At 42.8% G+C, this 23677-nt stretch overlaps 1 protein-coding gene across 1 annotated transcript in view; it reads left to right on the top strand.

Moving 5' to 3' along the window:
• SH3RF3 (SH3 domain containing ring finger 3) overlaps nt 1-23677 on the top strand; it is a 232187-nt gene that overhangs the window by 157763 nt on the left and 50747 nt on the right. The window contains exon 4 of the mRNA XM_052705663.1: nt 19614-19961. Coding sequence (XP_052561623.1) covers nt 19614-19961 — 348 coding nt within the window. The remainder of the gene's footprint in view (nt 1-19613; nt 19962-23677) is intronic.

Genomic DNA, 23677 nt, shown 5'->3' on the forward strand with positions numbered 1-23677 from the left:
GAGATTGTTCAGTGTTTTTCTGCTGTGGCCCACAGTCTGACGTTCTGTCCAGATGGTAAATTCTGGAAAAAAATTGTCTCTATGTACAGATTCCCATTTGAGTTCCAAATATCACTCAAGATACTACTTGTCTGTGTTTTCCCTCTCCTCAACCTGTTCTGTTCCTCCTGCAGCTGCAGGACAGATGGACCCCTATGGGATACCCACAATGAATTCAGCCTTGAAGCCTGACCAATCATTTAAGATATTTTTCCACTTTGGAGCAAATCTGTACCTTTCACAGTCCCTTTTATGACATCCTTCTAAACAAGGGAGCATTCCACAGTAAGGTTTGTTTGGTACCCTATCAGAAAAATTCTGCATTATCTGTTTTTAAGGACTGCCAGACTTTTTAGCCTTGCTGTTGTCATTTAATGTTAGTAAAAATTGAGGCTTTTTAGAAGTGGATAAAATGAAATCATAGATGATTTTAGAAAAGCTGACTTACTGAATCTCAGAGCAAATTCATCCCAATACTAAGTAGTTGTAACACTAATGAGTTAAGAATTATACACATTAACATCTGAATTGATTTCTTTTCTCTTCTCTCTCCCTTTGCTTGTCAGCTAAAAATAGAATAAGAACCTTGTAAAGCTGGCAGTAATGTAAGCTCTAAGAGGCGTTTGGCTAATTTCTATTGAAAAGCCTTATTGATATGCATTTTCAGATTTTGTTATTACATTGTTTTAAGACTCTCATTCCTGTACCTTTATGGTTTCTAGAAAATGGGTGCTACTCGATTTCCCCTTGCATAGAAGATGGCTGAATATTGCAGGATATTTTCTGGTATCAAATTTCTGTGTGAATGGTGTATAACATAATTGTTGTGTTTCGCATTCTAACTTAAAAGCGCAGAAGTCGTGTTACAAGCTGCCAGACAGACCTCAGGAAGAACCTATATACTTACTGCTATTTCCACGTCAATCAGTGGATAAAACTTACTGATTTAAAGTGCTGTCACGTACATACAAAGTAAAATAATTTAAATAACTTCAAATAACTATGATGCCAGTCAGCATAGTTAAGAGTATTAGCAGTCAGAAGGGAGAAGGAGATTAAATATTCAAATGTGCTTCTGTTTGTTAAGGGAAACTTTGGGTGTCTGTTGCGTGTTTCTGGAATATATCCATCTTCTCAGTGAATTGTTTTCACTGCTTTTGCCACTTGCAATCTCTCTAGTGTATAGAAATGTATGGACTATGCGCTACCCTTCCCATCTTGTTCTGGATGTACTGCTGACAGAAACTTTCATGTTTTCCAGATGAGATTCGAAAGCCCACAATGAAAGCTATGGCCACAGACCTGGGATTTCTCAGTTCTTAGTACAGATTGATGCTCTAAGTACATACTTACTTTATTACTGAATGACATTGGGCAGTCATTCTTCCTAAGCAGGCTCCATCTATTGTGCACAACAGTAATACACTATCCTTCTGTAAGCCAGTGAAGAATTTTCTTCACAATGGTCAGTGTATTTGCATCTTGTACTGCTGCTGGACTAGGAACTTCCCTAGTTTGGGAGTCATGTGTGTATTGTTTTATAATCTGTCTCACCGTTTCAGCATAACAGCTCACTGTCTTCTTTTCCCTTTTAGTTATGTCAATAAACAACTTTTTGCTCTTTGTTTTAATATCTGGTGTAAAATGTATACTAACATGACTCTAGGCAATCATTTTGTTTTCCTGTTTTTCTTAATCTTTAAGTCATTTATTCTAGGTACTCTGTTGGTTTCTAGCATCCTTCGTGAGGTGATTATTCATGCATATCCTATAAGATTTTCCTCCATCTTCAGGATACAAAATTGAGCTGGGATTGTCACTATTGGAATTAAATGCCCGGTTCCCCCTACATCATATTAGCTGAGCTCCTCAGCTTGGTGAATGTTTTTTAATCTCTTACTCCCCTTAGGCTATTTCTGGACAAGTTGATCCAGGATTGCCTTCTGCTTTCTGCATGAGTTCCTCCTACATCAAAAGTTCATCTTGAGTGGGTGCCACAAAGAGGAAGCCTGTGTGCCAGTGTGGGAGCACTGTCACCTTTGAGTCATCCTCCAACCCAGACAGTCATGAGACCTGTGGTGAGCCTTACAAGAGCCCGCACATAAATTTAGACATAGCCCTAGGTTATGAAAAAATGTCTGTTGGAAATTGATAGTTACAGTTACAGGTCTTCTGCTGCTTGTCCTTCTGCCTACTTGCACACAAATGAACTCATTATTAAGTTGTTCAGATCTATATGCTGTGACCAATATTCCTACTCATCAAAGCCGCATATAAAGTATTACCATCTCTTATGATTTCAGGAACTGTTGAACCAGAAGTTGTCAAAATCAGAAACATCTTCTTCCCTCACCACATTAATATCTGAATTTCCTAGATTTTATTTTTGCAAAAATAACTTTCTGGAGTTATTTATAGGTGGCTTCCAGTCCTGCCAACTTAAGCACACAGCTTTGGCAAATGTGATTATTTTCTGAGTATTTTAAAAGCATACGTATAAATATATATATCATTTTGATAACTGGATGGGGCATTTTTGAAGTGCTACCTACTAGGTACAAAAATTGAAAGTGCAAATTAGATACCTAAGTAAGATGGACTGATTCTCTAGGTGTGATAACAAGATCTCTGTTTCTGGCAGTAGGACTATGGTCTTCCAAAATTTTTCCTGCTAAATCGTGTTTATTGTTCTTCTCTGAAGTGAGAAGACTGGGAACTCACCTGCTGTGTTTTACAAATGCTTTCAGCACACAGCACTCATCAACCCTTCCCCTTACTTCCAATTTTCCCGAACTGTGCTGGTACTTGAATATGTGTTTTTCAGTCCTGGGTACTGTTCTGTCTTGTTGCACTATTTCCACACAAGATCTTGTTTTCTGTCTCAAAATGGATGTTATTCTGTTAATGTGCTGCTAGAGTAGCTTGTGTTACAAAACCAGTAACTGGTGGTTACAAGCCATCATGTTCTTTGGGTGGGGAACAACACAAAGTGTTTCCTCTTACTGATATTTTTCATCCATTTCGTTTCCTTTCACTTGCAGTCCTTTCATTCTTTTTTCCTCCCTGTTTTAAACTTTTATGTTTTCAGTTACATTGTAAGAGAAGAGTCATGCTGAAGCCCAGTCATGCTGGTGGCTGGTGAGTCACGCTGTACTGCAGCAGAATAAGAACAGAATGGCAGTTCTGCCTCCAATGCCACCTCTGGAATGGGAAGTACTCTTGCAGATCATCTGGAATCATAGAATGGCTTGGACTAGAAGGAAACTCAAAAGAAAATCTAATCCCAGCTTCTGCTGTGGCCAGGGCTGCCATCCACCAGATGAGGCTGCCCAGGGCCCTGCTTACTGGCCTTGGACACCCTCAGAGATGGGGCACCACAGCTTCTCTGGGTGGCCTATGCCAGTGCATCACTACCTTCTGAGTAAAGAATTTCCACTTAACACCTAACCTAAGTCTCCCCTCTTTTTGTAAGTGTAAAAAAAAAAAAAAAAAAAAAAAAGGCCAGTCCCCTGTAGGTGTCTAAGTACAGTTCATTTGATCAGTAAGTAGTCCCCTGCATCTGAGCTGATCATCCACATTTCCCCTTACCACTGAGTGAGACAGCCACATGCTCATAGTGAAAGAAACAAGTACTGCTGCTTAATGGAGAAATCAAAAATATGTCACCTTGCGGGAGAGCCTGTTCCTATTCAGTGACTAGGAGGGAAAGGCAGGGGTGCCAGCTCTGGCCTAAGGCAACTGGAGGGTTACTCCTGGGCTCCATCTTCTATGGTGGCTCAGGCTGGAGGTCTGTGCTCTGCTCAGAACGCCAGGGAAAGGCCTGCCACATTTACAGCACATATAACCCACCATTATCTATGTTCAGGTCTGTTCTTTTGTGCTATAGAGGGTATTTATCAATTTCTAAAAGTACCTATCTGTCAAATAGCTATCGGTGTTTGTTCTGATATTGTTAGGTGATGTTTAAGGCTTCTGTATATTTCTGAAATAAGATGTTCCATCATATCTCTTACAGCTCTTAACCATCACTGATAACTGAATGTATAACCTTTTGACAGTGCTCAAACAAATGTACAGTAAATTTGGGGAGAGCGTAGATGAACCTTTTACTAGCCATCTTTTCCTTATTCTGCTTCTGGAACAGCTGAGGCTGCTCCATACAAAAGGTGAATGTTCCTGGGATCGTACAATGTTTCTAGTGGAAAATTACTTATAGCAAAGGATCCATATCTTTCGCCTTCTGGAAAACCAATTAAATAGATGGCATATAACTTAAGGTTAGGTTCTGCCCGTATGTTTTACATTAACTATTTTGGACTTTTCAGTAGTGCTTAAAGTGCCCAACCATTGGAGTGAAACATTTTAAAAACAGTGCAGGTTTCCATGGGTATCTATGCTGTCTCCCATGGAGCATACCCACTACTCCAGGTCCTCAGGTGGCCCAAGAGCACACTGTCAGAAACCTGCATTCTATAGGGAAGGCACGAGAATGGGCTTTTGTCTCTTCCGCTCATTGATCACTTCAGCAGTGCCAAATTCTTGACATCTTTTTCCTTTTGAAAAGAAAATCTCTTCCAGTCTCACTTATCTTGAGCTAATGCATGAACATATATTAAGAAGATATATGTCAACAGAGACATGATTTGTCTAGCAGGTAATGAAAAAGAAAATCCTATAGGACTTTGTTATTTCTCACACATTCTTCACTTCGTTTCCTGCTGTTGCTATTAGTGTGTATTGCACATCTTAATTAGCTTCCTTCCTGGGGAGTTTTCCTTGCGATGCAAAGCTCTGCAGCTGCAGATCAGTGATCCAAGTGTAGCCACAAAGGGAGTGTGAGGGTTTGGGAGAGAACCCTAGCCTAGTGTCTGTCTCTTCTGCTCTTTTGCTGGCAGCAATAGCCTGCTGAGCAGAGAAAATAATGTGTCTGTGTGCCAGCTGTGGCAATGGTCAAACGAAAGCGGATCCAGTGTTAAAATGTCACCCTATGAGAGGCTGGAAGAGCTGGAGTCATATGTTATCCTTTGCCTATGATGGCTGTGATTGCCTCCATCAGAGAGGGACAGGATGGACAGCTGGTGTCAGTGAAACTATAAATGATAGTCTGGGAGGTGCCATCTAGGGCCACCTCTTGTCTCCGCTTTCTGAAGAGAGCATCTTACATAAATATTCTCCCATGCTGGCAAGCCACAACATTTGATTAAGCTTGACCCTGTAAACTTTCAGGAAGCATTAGTTTTAATATATTAGTTTGCTAATATGATGAAGCCATGTAGTGTTTTTATCTCTTTTTTCCACTCCTCTTTTTTTACCTTTTTTTCCAACTCCTGCAATGCTCCAACTATCATATTGTGTGTAGAGACATGGGGGTGCATATGTGTGCTGAATGCTTGCTTCAAGCAACAAAAATAACATATGAATTTGATTTTTAGCCTGAATAATACCATTAGCTGTGCCAAAACCAGATGTTAAGTCTCAAATCCCCTAACGTTTTGTTAGGTATTAGCACTGAATATTGAGAATACTAAGTTCACAAGACCAGAGGAGGAATATGTACAAGCAAATTAAAAACAATAATCACAAACAGAGGGAGAGAGCTGGAATTAATTTGGGGATGTCCATCTTTTCCTCATTTTCTACAGAATGCAGGTTTATTGAAGGCTCATCCCTTTATATGTAGCCTATCCTTTAGAAGAAATTGCATGCAAGTCTTTGATTTTGCTTACTTCTTTCCTTTACAAAATAGATCTGTCTTGTTTATTTTAAGTTCTGCTGTAACATTTTTGGGTGTGATGCTGTCAATGTTAATCTGACAAAAACAAGGGCTGCCATCAGCCTTTGCCTTTTGATTGTTCTGCCTTTGCCTCATCCATGACAACACTTTGCTGTCGCTTTACTTGTTCCAGGACTACTGGATCTCTGGCTGTGTGCTGACATGGACTGGGGAATTCATCCCATTGAAAGCTACTCATTTAAGTTGTCATTGTTTTTTTAGTTTCCAGGCCTATCTATTCCATCCTCCCATTTACTGCATAGGCACCTGAGCATTCATGCGGATACAGGGCAGAAAGTGTGAAGATGGGAAAGTAGGACATGAGGTGAGGACATTCGCCTCAGGAAAGCATGACCAGGGCACCAGCCCTCACCCCACAGATACTCTTCAGGCGATGCTGCTGTTGATTTGTGCTCTAAACCATCAAAACAGTGAGGTGAGGAATACGGGTCTTCGTACAAGCAACCTCTTTTTCCTCCTAGTCATCCCTCAATTTATCTGATTATTTTATTAAGCTATAATTTTATGACAAAGCAGCACTAGATATTCTGTAAACAAAGCTAATCGTATTACCTTTGGTTTAAGAAAGGCTGGAGGGAGTGTCCTGCTCTAAATCTGACTTTGAAGTTTTCCGATCTGCTTGGACACAATTGAATCAAATTGACAGGAAATTTCATGAGAGAAGTTTCCTTAATAGAATTTTTCCATAACAGAATTTTTCTGGAAACCTTGGGACAAAGCAGGAGGCACACTAGAGCACTCAGGCAGTGGTGGACTCAGGCTGGAGATGTTCTCTTGCCCTGCTTCTCAGAAGAGAACACTGAAGGAAGAGAAAACTTTGTCCTGTGTTATTGTTTCTTGAGAAGAAAGCAAAAATGGGGAAAGAACTCCTGGTTCAAACCCTGTCTTCACAGCTGTTCATTATGCAGTAGGAAAAGTTCAATTATATTTTCTTGCTGGGGATCTCCTTGATTCCTTTCTTCTGATTTTTGTCTACTTCAGCAGCAGAGTAAGGAATTTACAGTGATGTTTTCCTCATCTCCCTTTTCTCTCTTTTTCTAGACCAGGAGGAAGGTCTGTGTGCCTTTCCCTTTGAGGACAGAAATTATGGCCATGGCTCCAGTCTAGTACATAGAGACGAATGCTCCTTCCAAGCTAAATCCTTTTCTTTTAGTAGAGCCATTGCCCAAGAGAAAGAGGTGCCTGCTTTTTCCTTTCCCTTGAAATATTGGGATGGAAGGAAAGCTATAAAGTGCTTGTCACTCCATTCCCAGCAGTTCCCTGAGCCATGACCTGGTCTGAGAGCTCTTGGTATGGCAGCTTGGTGCCTTTCTTCAGCAGCTGCTTGGGCCCATGCTTTGCCTCAAGCACTGCTTCTAGTTTTTGTCCCTCTTGGCACAAGACTGTTCCTAAGAGCATAATTTAAAGTCATAACAATGGCAGCTCCACACCACTCCAGAGGCAAATCTGTCTGCTTTTGCACTGAGCAATTTATGCTCAGTACATACCTGAGGTTCCCATGCAGCAACCTGTCAGAGTTAAACATGTTACTGTTCCTTCTTGGTCATTTATTGAAGAGGGATCAATACTTTTACAGAAATTAGAAAGACATCGCCAATGGCAGTTGCGTCCTCACACCTGGCTCCATTCACCCATATATCTGGCAATTCTACCTAGTCTTTGGCCAGCCTGAACTGCTCTACATCTGCGGATGCTCTACATCTCCTACGGCTGCGTCCTTTCTGCATTCATAACAAATGCAGACCTGGCTTATTTATGACCATCCCGATTGCTCATCTTCTGCCTCTTCTTTCCTTCTGATGGATCACTTTTGCTGTCCTGTTGAACAGATACAGCTTGTCCATACTTGCAAACCTTTGATTACTCGCTTATCCCTCTGTCTATTGTCTTTAATTTACTACTGAAAGAGCAGTCCCTGCCTTTGATTAGTCAGTGGTGCCAATCCTTGGTCATTTTTCTCAAATTCTTGTTTTCTTCTGTAGGGCTCTGTTCTTCGTTGTAAAAAAAATGCTTCAAAAACATCTGAACAGCTGCATCTGCATTGCTTCTTTAGACTCTTCTGTGAAATTGTCCTTGACTATGATGGTTACAGATTTACCATGTCAATTGTCCTTTGTCCCTCCCCCTGAAAAGATTGTATCATTGTATACTTTGTTTATATCTATATATTGTGTCCTGCCCACCTCTTTAATCATACTTTCTTTAGGCCAAGAGCTATCGTGTTGCTCTCTGTTTACGTAACACTGCTTGCATTGGAGCTGTGATCCATGGTGGGAGTTCTTCAGCATTTAATGGCAAAATTAATAAGTATTATTAACAAATGTCTCTGTGTGATGCATCACATGGTTTGGTCAGTTTGCAAAAATTGAGTTCCCACAGGACAGCTTGTTTCTCCGCCTGCAGAATGTAGGTGCAACCCAGGGCAATCTGTTTTCAGGAAGGAATGTGTTAGAAAAATATTTGGGCTTGAGTATTTCAACAGACAGGGGGGAAATAAAAGCCAGTGTTGTGCACTTTCAGAAGGATTTCCTACTGTGCAGGTTTTTGTTAGCCCATTAATTTTGCCATCTCAGAACTGAAGCAACATGGCCTAGAGCAGTGGTTGTCCAAATTCCTTCCAGTTGTAGCATACTAACATAAACAGCATTTGCATATGGATGTCATAAAAATGACTAATGTCAGCAATCATCATACTTTATTGCAGTAATGTGGCACATGTGCCCAAGCATCCTAGGGGATCTGCTCAGAGGTGCTTGGTGCTGGGGAAGTGACACGCAGAGCAGAGCAGGCCTTGACAGACAGCAGAGCGTCCATCCAGCTTCCTGTGTGCATGGGAGGAAAGGTGCTAGCTGTTTCATTACATGACTCAACAATACTGGGTTATATATCCTCTGCCCTTAACCAGAAATTAAGTGCTGGAGGTTGAACAGTTTTCTAGTTTGCTAGCAGAGCGTTCGGTATGCTCCTTAACTGCAGCCAGAGGCAAGTCAGTCAAAAGTCTGACCTCAAATGTGTACCTGATGGTGTTGTAACGTCTCCAGTTCTCCAAAAAAGGCTGCTAATGGTTCCTATAGTCAAGGGGCAGTCAGTCGCACCATGTGTGTGAGGCTGAATGCTGCTGTTTTCAGTCAAGAGTTTGCAGAGTTGAGGGAATTTGTCACAGTCCAGCCCCGTTGGATTTTTCTTCCAGAAGTTGAGGGGGGAGGATTGTGAACCCAATTACATCACCATGTAGCAAAGGAAACGCACTTTCATCTCACAGACTGGCTTTCAGAGCCGTCAGCTACTGCTCAGGCTTCCTACATGATGAGATGTGCATGATTACAGGCTGTGCCACAGCTTCTGCTTCCAGGTGCCCTCCCAAATTGTTACCCGCCTTTTCCCAAATATGACAGAAGTATAAAGGACTCCAAGGTAAAACAACCTTGTGTGAAAACTGTTTAAAAATAATTGCTCACTGCATAGAGTGAAAAAGGATGTAAAGTAGTGCACCTGCTGAGGGAAAAGAGAGATCTGCTGCTGTACCAGGCATCATCTCTGTGGGATGGAGGCACTTTAAACGCACAAGTAATTTCAAACAGTTTTCACTGTAATAGACACAGGATAGGACAACTGTGAGATGCAAACTCAGGCTGGTAGGTTACACCTCTCTCAGAATCAACTCTTTCTTTATTCCAACCATGAGCAAGGGCAAGAAGACCTGTTGCGGGACAGTCAGTGCATCCTGGTTTGCTGCTGCCCATCACAAACACAGTGTAGTTCAGTTCACATTTCACAGGAATGCCTCAAAACTTTCCCTCATTTATCAGACATCCAGGTAGAACAACAGTACATCATGTCATAAAATCTGTACTTTCACTTAGCCTGGCAAATAGCAAACCCAGATGCTGGACAAAGCTCTCCAATGATGCAGCAGCTTTCACGTCTGGTGGCTGGCATCCTTTGAAGTTGGCTACTCCCAGGGTATCACCCAGAGCTGCTGCTGTGACTCCCTAATGCAATCAGCAGCCCTGCTTTGTAGCCAACTCTGGCAAGAGCTCTGTGCACACAACATCTAGCTATATAGCCCCATGGGGCTATAGCAAAAAGCTTGTCTCACATCCAAAAGTCCTTCTCTGTCTCATATCTGGAAAGCAGTACGCAATCAAAAACGTCTTTCCTATATATAGCACACGCAGGGCAAGGACTGTTTATGGCAACTCTTTACTGCTGATGTCTGCTTGTTGCGCATGTACCTTGATTCCTTTTACAAGGAATTGAACCAAAATATTTTCTTGCCATTTGCTTTCATTCTTCATTTCACTGCTTTATCAGAGATAGAAACAGAAGCACATTTATTTGTGTGCTATTCCCCACAGGTAATCTTCAGTTGCAGCACATAAAACTTAATTTTCCCCAATTGCGTGAGATTTCTTATTTTACACGAAGTTGTAAATCACCTCAGCAAAGGCTCCCTGCTTCCTCAGTAGAGGCAAAGGCTTGCAGTACTTGAAAAATGACTTTAGTTTTCGCAAATGTTGCTTGTATTGTTATTCCTAATATTGTTATTCCAAGGGCTTCTTAGATTTATCCAACCTCATGCTTTCTGCAGATAAAATTGCATGGTGTGGAGTTCATGAAGGACTTTTTCTCAGCATCCACCAGGACACTTTTGTAATCAAATTCAGAAAGGGCTTCAGCATCTATATCTATCAATGTTTTTTTCATCCATTTCCTTTTTCTCATTACACTGGAAGTTATTTCCTTTAAAAAAGACTTTATAATATTTCTGCTTCTTTCACAACAACTCTGGACATTATAAATACAGTTTCTTCAGTCACAATATTTCCAGGAATGAACCTCAGAGAATCAGCGGAAGGGCATGATGTGGTGTCTAGTGGATCCATGCCACAATGCATGTAGGAAAGATCCAGGCAGCAATGTGAGCACAATATTGCCTGGTTTACAAATTCATTCATAATTACTTGAGGTCACACACCATATTTTGAAAGTTACTTGCTTTGAGACTCACAGGCTTGATGTGCATTGACTCTAAAGAGATCCTTTGCCTTAACTGCTTGTATTTAACCTGTTGATTTTCAGTCAGTTAAAAACATTGTAGGTATTGTTGAGCATTCAAGAAAACATTAGCACCAGGAGCCTTGTGGAACATGAGGGAAAGAGGTAGGAAGTTTCCAGAAAACACTGAAAACATGAGGCTTGGCTTTCCTTAAAGCAGCTGGGCTCTGCGGGTATTGCCTTGAGATCACTTGCCATTCACACAGCTCTGCTCCAGGAACTGCAGGATCTTTCCTAGCCCATGCTGTGGTTTTGACATCCAGCTGTCTCAGATTCTGTAAGCGAAGGTGTTTCTAGATTTCAGCACAAAGCTGCTTCAGAGTGTTTTTTCTCCTTACAGTATCTGGCAGCAACTGTAAAGAATTCATACAGATGCTGGGTATCAGTGAGGCAAGAGGAATATGTCTGAGCAACTTCTGTTGCTTTGTACATGGACACCTGTACTCACAGATGCACAAAGGTTTTCCATTTAGAGCGAGCAAGAGCAAGGGACGTTCAGTGTAGTCAGAAACCCGGTATCTTCCTCCCAAGAGAATGGTAACATCACCTTAGGTCTCCAGTGCTCAGGTCTTCTTGTGCTCAGGGACATGCAGCCCAGAGTCCATGTAGCTGAACTGCAGCCTGGGTCATTTTTGTATTTTTTAGCTGAGAAACATGATCTAGAAAACAATTTTGTGGAAGACATCTTGTCAAAACTAGAATGTTCTAGGGAAGTGCTTCAGTTCCGATTAATTTCATTTTCTGATTATAAACCAGTTTGTCAGCAAACTCCTCATAGTCTCCAGATTCTAACAGGGTCTCTGCTGGTGCTGAAATTGGTACCAGATGGGCACCAGACCGTCCACCGTTGAAAACAGTTGGAGTTTTGCCACTGACTTCAAAGGAATTAGGATCAAGCCCATGAATTCACGACTGCACTTATTATATAGCTTTCTGAATAATTTATAAGCAAAAATAGGCTGGATTCTCCCAGTCTTTCTGATGTTGAGTAAAGCTGTATTTGGTTACTTTTCTTGATTTCAAAGGAGCTTTGGTTCCATCGTGAGCATCTTGTTATGAAAAATGGTGCCCGTAGAGGACAGACAGGAAGAGAAGAGAAGGAAATCCTTAGGCACATTGAAGATGCACAGCAGATCTGAGATTCAGAGATGACAGATCAGAGCAAAACAGTCCTCATACTTGGAGCTGAAGGCTAGATAGCTAGAAATGGGAGGGATGAAAAAAGCATACCTCTTTTTGATGAGTTCATCTATTTTTAATGCCACTGCATTTAGTTTTTTTCTGCTTTCTTCTCAGCAATTTGGACATTAGTTTCCGTAAGGTTATTAGCTGCGCTTTGCTCCTGGGCAGACTTTGCAGCAGACTACGCATTTTTCTGGGATTCACCGAGCCGTGTGTTTGTTCTCTATCACTGTGAACAATTTTCCATCTTAAAACTGTTTGGGAAAAAGGGGAAAGAAAAAAATTCCCAGTTCACCACCCAAGGCTTAGTGTTTACTTCTGCTGCACGCATCATTTATTTTCATTCTGCAAGATCATGATGACACGCTCATCCAAGCACATGCTGTTCTAATATGCTACATTCCTTCGGCCTCTCAGTGCGTTAAAAGTGACATTGCTGCTAAATGAGAAAGGTCTTGTAGGACAGGGAAATAGATTGCTGAGTACTATTGCCTCCCAAGGAACCATGTTGTAGGCAGAAATGATTGGCTTGTTTTTTCCAGACTCCACACAAATGCGTACATATATGACCCTGACTAGGAAGGCTGTCTGCTAGGTGATCCTATGATCCTTGAAACATGTGACGTTTTATCAGGCTGTTGGAAGAGGCAGCAGGACTCAGGCCTCAGGGTGTGAGCAGAGGGACACTTGCAGTTTGGGATGTGTCCTAGCAAAATATTTCTGCAGCTATCGTGCCCTATGAATGTGTTTGAGTGAATGCCTTTATTGCTCTTCTTGCATTTTCTGGGCACATGGAGTGACTCTACTCTCAGTCACAGTGTGGGGTTTCAGAAATCTGTCTTCTGTGATGGCTGAACCATTTGCAGAAAATCTGGTCCACATTTGCTTGTTCCTCCCTGGCAATAAATTAGAAAAGGCAATACTGGATCGTTACAGAAATGATTAACACAAAAACATTCAGCAATGCTTTGTTTTAGCTATAATATTTTCTCTTAAACAGTGCCTTACTAATGATTCTTCATTAGAAGATGGTGCATGAGTAATTGAGATAGGGTCATGCAGTGTCTGCCCAATGGAGAACTTGAGAGGTTTCCTCTAAACATTTTAAAGTTGATTTTATGAAACATATACAAGATGAAAAGTATAGATGGCATTCAGTGTGACTTACAGAAGAGCTTTTGGCACAGCTTAGTCTGCTAATATCCCATTAGTAAACCTTTGGAAGTGCTGTGTGTTGCCTATGCTAATTTACCCAATGAACATTTAAACATGAGGCAAAGTGTTCTTCTAATGCCCATTTGAGTCAAAGGGTGCTTTTGCTACTTGGCTACACTATAACAGGGGCTGTAGCCTGCATTTGCCAGCAGGGGTAAAAAGGAGAAAAACTGCTTCAACTTTTTTGAAGTGCTGCTTTCTGGAAATGAGAATGCTTTCACAGATACAGTCCTGTCAGGAAACTAACAGGGATAGGAGTTCCTGTATAGCTATGTCTTTGTACTTATTTAATAACCTCACTGTGTTTCAAAGCATAAATTATAATACTAGCAAAACTAATTTAATGAGGGCATAAGAACTTAATATTTCCTGAAAGTAACTACTCTGAACTGAACGCACAGTAATAAATTCAGACTGCTTTATTTTAATCACAAAATCAGCTCTGGAACTTGAAGTTGCCAAAGTTTCTGCAAGGCATGAAATAGAGATGCGCGTGATCCTCTCAATATTTATGAGCTGTAAATTATAAAAATGAGCAGTCCCTGGGTGGAAGTATTTTCAATATTTCAGAAAGGCATTGTGAAGAACTTTTATTAATCTTAATTTTTCTTTCTTCTCCGGTCATCGATTCCTCTCTAAAACCTCAAGCGTGGTATCTTATTTTTTTTTTTTCAGAGCAGTTAATTCTTTTTATCAGGTGTGCACTGAACTGGGGAGTTTTGCAAACTTTTAAAGTGGGCCTGAAGTAATGCATTTCTGGTCTTAAATCTGTGTTTGAAGAGCACCATCCTTTGGCCAATTCTTCCTAAAGAAACAGAAAAAATCTTACAGAGCAAATGAACCAGTGTTTTCCTGTGAGCCCTAATAAATGGCACTTTCTGCTTCAGGCTGGCGCCAGTCTAATAAAATACTTAAGCACATGCATAACTCTGAGAACGTAAGCAATCCTTCCTTATTCAGAAAAGAATGACATTTTAGACTCACTCAAAGCACTTTGGTCTGTGCCCAGCCTGAAGCATGTGCCCAAGTCTGTTGCTGAACCAGAAACAGAGAAGGGCCATCTCTGTGGCAGGTCAGGTATCAGTCGCGAGTGAATCCTTTACCTATTCCTCAGTGCCTAGAAAACTGAGAGCATTCAGCAGCAAATATCTACTGTTCCCTCTCTTGGAGAAGACCATGTCATCTGGAACTGCACCAACCCAGGAGCTGCTGTGGGGCCACTGTGTGTCATGAGGTCCCCTAAAGGTCACAACTGCTCTGCAGCCATTTGCCAGTGCCATGGATTAGAAAATACCTTGGGATATTTGTTAGAGAAGATGCAGTGGCTGTTTTGCCATTACACTTGCTTATGGATTACCCACAGAAATTATGGTGGCATTGTCCTTTTCTTTTTGCTGATGGGTATAAGAAAAACTGGATATAATAGAAATGCTTTTTTACAATAAGCATGGCAAGGCACTGGCACGGGTTGCCCTGAGATGTGGTGGCTGCTCCATCCCTGGAGACACTCAACATCAGGCTGGATGGGCTGTGAGTATCCTGATCGTGCTGCAAGTGTCCCTGTTCATTGCAGATCGGTTAGACTAGATGGCCTTTAAGGGTCTCTTCTAATTCAATGATTCTATGATTGTATTGTTACACCAAAAATAAAGGACCAAAATTCTGCAATTACAGACCAGAACAGCAGAATTTAATTGTTGAAATGTGTCCTAGTCTCCTGTGCGCCCATCTGGTTCCATAATAAGTTCCACAGTAACAATTTGTTTTTCTGACTAGAGCTAGGATTAATCAGGTCCCTACCAAGTGCACGCTGGCCGAGAGGTAGCTTTTCCCTTGCTCATCTTCCCAAGTTGGCTGTGTAAGTAGTTGCCCATTAAAACTTCAGTTTCATCACAGCACGCTGGGGTAACACAGGGCAGACAGTCCTGCTTGGGAATAACCAGTGTGGATGAGAATTGTGTGTGCATGTGTGTATAGTTGTGTGCAATGGAAAGAGAGGGAGAGAAAGTCATCATAATGTATTCTGCTAAAAAATGAGGTTTACCACGAGACTACTAAAGCAGTAATTTTGGCAGCTAGAAGTCCTGAGTGAGGCAACTTAATGTTGACACCTTTGCCGCCCCTAAGGTAAAGTCTCAAGTAGAGAATCTAAAAGATCCTGTCTAAAAGCCAGAAGAAGAAAAACAAAACGCTCTCCCTCAGTGTTTCATTGCACCTTTTATGTGACAGCATCACTTAGCAGCCACATGGGTTGCTCACACAAGGTTTAGTCTTCCTAGGGAATGCAGGGCTTCTGGAAGTGTTTGCCTGATTTGGTGTTTGAAGCCAAGCCCCGTCCCACTGAATTGTATCCTGAATTTTCTGGGGTGTCCTATTACTGCAGTCTCAAGGACATTTTACGATTTGGTTTTAGCTGGGCCAGAATTTCAGGGGAAAGATTAGAAACAAGCAAGAAAGCTGTACTCCTGCATTAGGGTTTGTCATAAGAGCTACAGTCTTCTGAAATGTCAAATTCCTGAGACTGACTGTGGGTCAGAACTTTCCATTAAGCTCCTCTGGATCTGCCTGAAGATCAGATGACAGACACCAGAAAGCCATGTTTATTTACATAGTCAGAGTTTAAAATAAGAAATTTGCAGTCATGTTTATATTAAAAGAAGGGTTTCTAAAAGTTCTTTGTGAAGGAACAGCATCATTTGCTTTTGCAAAGTAGTAAGCAGAACCTTTTCTCTGGTACTCATAGCCTATTTGGGAAGTTCTTTCCAGCATCCATGGGCAAAGCTGTTTAAATACAGAGTTCTCTACAAAAATAAAGTGGTAAAGCTATAAAGCATTTGTTATCTTGGCAGGCTACAATAATTTTTTCTCAGTATTTCAGGAAGACTTTGACATTCCCCAAAGTTCATCAGCTTGTCTGTTTTGAGAAGGGGTTTTCTTTTTGCCTTTAATCTTCTACCAATAGTGAAAATGACTTTCTTTATATCAATATGAGGCTGTTTTTTATCACCCTTTGTTTAGATGCCAGGTCTCTTATTGACCTTTTTAGCTAGGTTTTACTGTGAACAAAGAGTAATGGGTTTTGTTGTTTTAAAAAAAGCAGTCTCATTGTTAAGCTGGATTCCAGCCATTGGGATTTATTATCTATTCTTAAAAGACAAATCAGGGCTTTGATATTGAGAGCTGGAGCACTTTGTCCGAATGGTGCACTGCTGTAAATTCAGGAAATTCTAATTGTTTAATTTTTTTTAACTCTTTGTACTTTCATATGTCAGAGAGCTAAAATATATTCCTATCCCACTTGAAGTTGACTAGCAAAGAATTTCCTCACCCTCTGTTGTAGAAAAGTATTGTGAGAATTTGATGTCTTTCTCCTCCTTAGTATTTCAAATAATCCAACTAGACGATCTCCATCAGTTGGGTAAGCGGAGCTGTTACACCTACTTAAGGGAGGGGAACCATCTGGATTTCCTGCCACTTGGAGCCTGCTGGCAAATATTAGGTTGTACCAATTTAGAGCATGATGAAGTGGGAAATAATGGACATTCTTGGAGAATCTGAAATGGGATCAGCTGTTATAGGCAAAAATTGGCAGGTGCAGTGCACTATGCTGACTGTAAGCATGATCTCACGTTGGAGAGTGCAGCTGGGAAAATGGCCTGCTAATTGAATGGTAGTAGGTCTCCCAGGGCTCTGACAGCCATGGAGCATCGCTAATTGGAGGCTCCTGTTTGCCTTGACGGTGGCTGTCACTGAATGAAGGAGCCTGCAGGTTGACATTTCTCGAGGTGCTGGCGTTCGTCGCCTTTTTGTGGAAGTGAGTCCTCATGGAGTCAGAAGTACTCTCAGACTTAAGAGGGTTGGCATGAGGCTGGCAATATCTATTTCTCATTTGTGTTTGCAGCATGCTGGCAGTGATTTGGAGCCGTAAAAGCCTCTCAGTTACACATTTGTTTAACTGTGCACTTGTACTGTTATCTTTTCCATCCCTCTCTTTTCCCTTCTTGTATTCACTTGTAATAGGTTTCTAAATTAGCTTCACAGCAAGTAGCAAGTATTCCTTTTTTGGGGAGCCCAAAGAGGCCTTGTCCTTGACTGAGTTTTTTGGATGCTGCCATAATTCATGCAGTAATTAGAGAAAGAAAAATAGCCTTGTTTTGGTCCAGAACAGTACCACACGTACCTTTGGTTCATATGGGTCTCAGAATAGTAGAGCACGCAAAAGCATGCATGCGTTAGCCATGGCTTCATTTTTCATATGTTGTTTTTATTCATTAAGTGCAAACATATTGCATTGCATACCAATTTGATGCAGAGGTCTGCTGGCAAAATGTGGCATTTTCCCTCAGCTGTTAGCACCCCTCGAAGGAAGATCTATTGGAAATGAGTGCTGTGCAGATAGTGCTGCTGCTGCCTGCAGGGTGTAATCCATGCATCATGTAAACATAGAATCACAGAATGGCTTGGTTTGGAAGGGACCTTAAAGATGCCTTTGTGGCCAAGACAGTGGTAACCTGAGGTGTATTAGAAAGTGTGTGGCCAGCAGGTTGAGGGAGGTGATCCTCCCCCTCTACTCTGCATTGGTGAGGCCACATCTGGAGCACTGTATCCAATTTTGGGCTCCCCAGTTCAAGAAAGATGGGGAACTACTAGAGATAGTACAGTGGAGCACCAGAAAGATGATTATGAGGAAATGCTGAGAGATCTGGGGCTGTTGGGTCTGGAGAAGAGAAGTCTGAGGGGAAATCTTATCAATGCCTATAAGTATAGAAAGGACAGGAATCAAGTGGATGAGGCCAGGCTCTTTTCAGTGGTGCCCAGTGACAGGACAAGGGATAACAGGCACAAACTGGAACACAGGAAGTTCCATGTGAATGTGAGGAAAAATTCTTTCCTTTGAGGGTAACAGCATTGCAGGCTGCCGAGAGACACTGTGGAATTTCTTTCTGTGGAGATATTCAAAGCCTGCCCTGACGGTTTCCTGTGCAATCCTACTACAGGGAGTCCTATCACTGTCTGTGTAAAAAATCACATCTCATCTTTTACATAAGCCCCTTTTAAGTACTGGAAGGCTGCAGTGAAGTCTTCCCAGGCCTTCTCTTCTCCAGGATGAACAAGCCCAACTTCCTCAGCATTTCTTCATGGGAGGGATGCTCCAACCCTCTGATCACCTTTGTGGCCTCCTCTGGACCCACTCCAACTGTGTATCTAAAAACCATGCCATTATGTGAGAAGTAGCTTGCCTGTACAGGAGGTGATTAGCCTTTGGCATTTTTAGGCATGAGGTATCTGAAAGTGTGAATTGAACAAAGAACTGTGGGCAGAAAAATGGTCTGGACATCCCGGTGATGTACTCTCTCTGTGGATTTCAAACTAAGTTCTAAACCCATCACGTGGACTGATTATACAAGCTGTGTCCCAAACAATTCTTTCAGGGGCCTCCATGCTTCTGCTCAGCCAACGTGGTACAGTGGGAAGGATGCCTTCATACTGCTTTTGCCTGGGGATAGCCTGCATGAGATTGGAGGCAGGGAAAGGAAATCAGAAGGGTTTGAAGTTGTGCACTGATTTGTGTTGTCTGGTTCCTCAGTGCCTGAGACTTACTCGGGTTTGGCCACCCCCTTGGTGACCAGCATCATCCTCTTACTGGGACCATAATGCATGCAGGCTCAGCATCCCTGTGGTATCCATTCTGTGGGGAAAGGATCGTGGTCACTCAGAGAGTGACCTAGGTGCAGCAAGCTGTGATGGGTCATTAATGTCCCTCATTCTTTCTCTTTTTTTTCTTTCTTTTCTTTCTTTTTCTACCTATTCTTTTTGCCTTTCTCTTTTCCTTTTCTGCCCCTTTTTCATTTTCTTCTTTTTCTACCACCTTCCCTTTCCCTTTCCCTTTCCCTTTCCCTTTCCCTTTCCCTTTCCCTTTCCCTTTCCCTTTCCCTTTCCCTTTCCCTTTCCCTTTCCCTTTCCCTTTCCCTTTCCCTTTCCCTTTCCCTTTCCCTTTCCCTTTCCCTTTCCCTTTCCTTTCCCTTTCCCCTTCCCTTTCCCTTTCCCTTTCCCTTTCCCTTTCCCTTTCCCTTTCCCCTTCCCCTTCCCTTTCCCTTTCCCTTTCCCTTTCCCTTTCCCCTCCCTTCCCTCTCCCTTCTCCTTCCCTTCCCCCTCCCTTCCCTCTCCCTTCCTCCTCCTTTCCCATCTCCTTTCTATCTCCTTCCTTTTCCTCTTCTCCTTTTCTTCTCCTGCCACTTGTTTTCCTTTCTGTTCCTTTTTCCTTTCCTTTTCTACCTCTGCCTCCTTTCCTTCCTTCTTCTCTGTCCCCTTTCCCTTCACTCAGCTCAACGACTCTGCCAAGCAGCTCATTGAGATGGACAAGACTTGTTCAGCAGCTGCCGCTGGCTGTGAGGCACCACCAGATCCAGCTGCAGCAGTGGGGCTGGGGCCATGCCCCACACCAAGCAGTGTGGGGGCAACGGCAGCAGCTCCACGACCAGTGGAGGGCAAGAAGAATGCCAAGAAGCGGCACTCCTTCACCGCCCTCAGCATGACCCACAAGTCCTCCCAGTCTGCCAGCAACCGGCACTCCATGGAGATCAGCGCTCCCGTCCTCATCAGCTCCAGCGACCCACGGGCAGCTGCTAGGATTGGGGACCTAGCACACCTGTCCTCCAGTGCTCCTGCCCAGGTAAGAAGTAAGGGACTTTGCCCAGCCCTGCAGCCTGGAAGGCATAGCTGAAGTTGAGGGCTGCTTCACCTCCTCCGACACAACCCACGCTGGAGCCAGCTGCTGCAGAGCACTGTCTCTCTTGTTTGACAGTTTTTCCTGACCATGCATTAATGAGTGGGCAGGCATGATGAGCTGGAGAGTAAAGCCAAATCATTTTAGGTTTCTTTCAAAGAAAAATAGAATAAAGCATGTTATTGAGGGCATTGTCCAAATGCCTCCTGAACAGGCACAGGATATCAGCCACCTCGCTAGGAAGCCTGTCTCAGTGTTTGACCACCCTCATGTAAATAAATGTTTCCCATTGCCGAGTCTGATCCTCCTCTGATGCAGTTTTGTGCCATTCTTTTGCATCCTGCCATTGATTCCCCGGAGCAGAGCTTGGCACCTTGTTCTGTTTCATCTTCTCAGGCAGCTGCAGAAAGCAGAGGTCATCTCTCAGTCTCCTCTTCTCCAGCCTAGACAGCCCAGTATCCTCAGCCTCTCCTCACTTAGGACATGCCTTCCAGCACTGTTGCCAGCACCCTCCTCTGTATGCAATTATTGACTTAACCTACATTTAAAAAAAAAAAAAAAAAAAAAGCAACAATCCTACAGTGTGTACATATTCCATCACTTTCTGTTATAGAGAGGAATAATATTGAGTGATCCTGTTATCCTTGCTCTGGACTATACTTTCTCCCACTTAGGGTGATGTTACCTGTATGAACGTCATGTGCTTGGTGCACATCAGGGACAAAAAAAATTTCTAGAGCGATTATTTCCTTCCATATCACTGGAAGACAAACAGTTGTACTGTAGTTTGGCAAGTATCTGGTACCTGGTTAGCGGCCACTGCCCAGAAATGCTCAACAAAATATCAGATATGCATGCGTGCTGATGAGTAGTTATTCATTTCTTCCCTGCTCAAATATCCCAGCGGATCCAAAGCACTTCTGGGCTACTGCTGCCAAGGGGTGGGCAAAGCAGGAGTAGAGTCTGCAGAGATATGCTGAAATTCTGTGCAAACACCCACTCCTTACACTGATAAAGGAATCCAAATGGCAGTTTGCAGTTTGGAGGTGTAGAATTAAATGGAGAATAATAATGGTCTAAAACCTCACTGTTGAGGAGTGTGAAGGTGAGGATACGGCCCCTGCTGGAAGAGGCGTGTATGCCAAGATGTACTGGGACATCTGTGACTTGGTGCAAACTCTAGCTGGGAGTCAGGGTCCCAGGCTCATCAAGTAAATGACACCCAGGTTTTTGGCACTCAGAGTGACACATTTGGACTTTGCAGAGATGTGACAGTCTGTGGCTTTTCTGTTCTTGTACTAGTTGAAGAGAAAAGCGTGCACACACTTTGCCAGAGTCATGTGAAGGCTCAGTCTAAGCACAGTACAAAAATCAGACCAAAAAGCAGAAAGTGCTTTAATTACCCTCCCCTGCTTTGGCAGAACAACTGGTGTGCAAAGCCCCACTCACTTCACAGACTGTTGCGGTGTCTGGATGCATGTGGTTGGGGCCAAGAAGGAGTCAATGTTCCCCATAGGAGCTTTAAATGCATGTTGTAGGGAGGTTAGCTGGGTGCTTCACACTGAGGGAAGAGCATGAAATCTGTGTCATGGTGAGAGGCACAGCTAAGGCTGGAGTGCAGTGAAGCCAGCCCAGTGGGGACAGGGAGACACATGGAGAGTGCTGTAGCTCCAGTTCTTCTGCCTCAGGACTCAGATCAGGCAGGCAGGCAAGGCAGCTGGAGACATGCCTCTATCACTGCTGGCCAAAGTGATCTTGGCCAAAACCCAGAGAAGGGAAGAAGAGTCTTGCTTGCTGGTTTCAGCCTTGGAGAAAGGAGATTTATAGAATCAATAAGGTTGGAAAAGATTTCTAAGGTCATCTGGTCCAACCTCCAGTGCATCCTCACCATGCCCTCATAACCACATCCCTCAGTGCCACATCCACACGTTACCTGAATATTTCCAGGGACAGAGTCCCTACCACCTTCCTGGGCAGCCTGTGCCAGTGCATCACCTCTCCTTCTGAGAAGAAATGTTTCCTAACATCCAACCTGAACCTCCCCCGGTGCAATTTAAGGTCATTCCCTCTCATCCTGTCACTGTTACCTGAGAGAAGATGCCAGTTCCCACCTCATCACAACCTCCTTTCAGGTTGCTGTAGAGGGCGATGAGGTCTCCCCTGAGCCTCCTCTTCTCCAGATTAAATGAACCCACTTCCCTCAGCCGTTCCTCATAAGACTTGTGCTCCAAACCCTTCACCAGCTTTGTTGCCCTTCCCTCTGTGAAAATGTATTATTGCAGTCCCAAATAACCAGTCACTGCAAAAGTGGCATTTGCACGTGTGAATGCGTTTGTCTGCTTTTGGAGGCCTTACTGTTTGATGTGTGGTTTGAAGGACTTAAAGATTCGCATTTTAAAACTTTGCTAGGAATCTATTGGGAAAAAAAAATGTGGAACTGACATTCTCACTCTGTTCTCCTGACTGGAGGAGCAGCCTGCAGATAAATGTCTCACCGCTTCAAGACTTGCAGTGAAATCACAAGAGCTACTAACACAGCTTAGAGAGGTCTGCAGAGAGCTCAAAATCTGCCTCTTACAAAATGAGCATTAAAATTGGGCATCTGTATTTATGTATCTATTAAATCCATAATTTGAGGGGTTGCATTTAGATCAAAATATCAGAAATGTAGCTCCTTCTCTGCTATCTGCTGAGACATGACACTACTCCGAAACAACGATGCTGCAGCTTCAGACAAAAGATAGACTCAGAGTTTTTATTTTATTCAAGTGTGGCTGAATGCCAGCCAAAATAGCACAAACAGTGGACCCCAGCACAGCCAAGTTGAGGCATTTGGAGCAGCAAGAGTCTTGTGTTCAGATTGGTTTGTTCTTGAACACACTTGGTGTATTTAAGGTGAGATGTCCTGTGTGTCTCATTAGGGATCTGACATGCTCACAACCCACGGCTCAGTGCTGTTCTGCTGGAGGGCTGCAGCCACCAAACAGCACTGAGCTCAGCCATGGGAAGCTCCCTCTCCTTCCTCCCTTGGGGACAGACCTGTCTGTCCTGCAAGTTGTCCTCACTGCCCTCTCTATATAACCATCTCAGGCCCCTGATAGTCTGCAGCAGCAAATTTGGCCAAAGTATATTTTTTAATAGGGGAAACAACAAATTTACAGTTTCAGTTCTGGCTGTCAAGCAAATTTATGCCTTTCTTTTCATCCTTAGTTTCAAAATTTGATTGACTGTATCTTTAAATATCCTTGAAATTTTCAGACACTTCTACCAATGTTTGTTTAAATTCATCTCCTCGTGAAAAAAAAGAGGATTTTTGTTCCTGTTTTTGTTTTTGTTTGTAGAGTAACTACATACCAGGATCAATGATTACCTTAAAGGGAGGTTCTGCCTTATTAAAAACTTTGACATGCATTTTTTCCTATAGTCTATCCTTTGAAAAAATAGAATTCCCCATCCCTGGAGGCACTCAAAGCCAGGTTGGATGGGGCCCTGGGCAGCCTGAGCTTGTAGGGGGCAGCCCTGCCCACAGCAGGGGTTTGGGCTGAGTGGTCTGTAAGGTCCTTCCAACCCAAACCATTCTGTGATTCTATGAATTCAGTCCCAGAAGCTCTTGAACAGCATCAGCTGCCCTACCTTGGGCCACTGGCCAGTGTCTGGTGGAA

The sequence above is a fragment of the Tympanuchus pallidicinctus genome, unplaced genomic scaffold (assembly GCF_026119805.1).
Source record: "Tympanuchus pallidicinctus isolate F22 unplaced genomic scaffold, pur_lepc_1.0 scaffold6, whole genome shotgun sequence".
NCBI classification, from domain to species: Eukaryota; Metazoa; Chordata; class Aves; order Galliformes; family Phasianidae; genus Tympanuchus; species Tympanuchus pallidicinctus.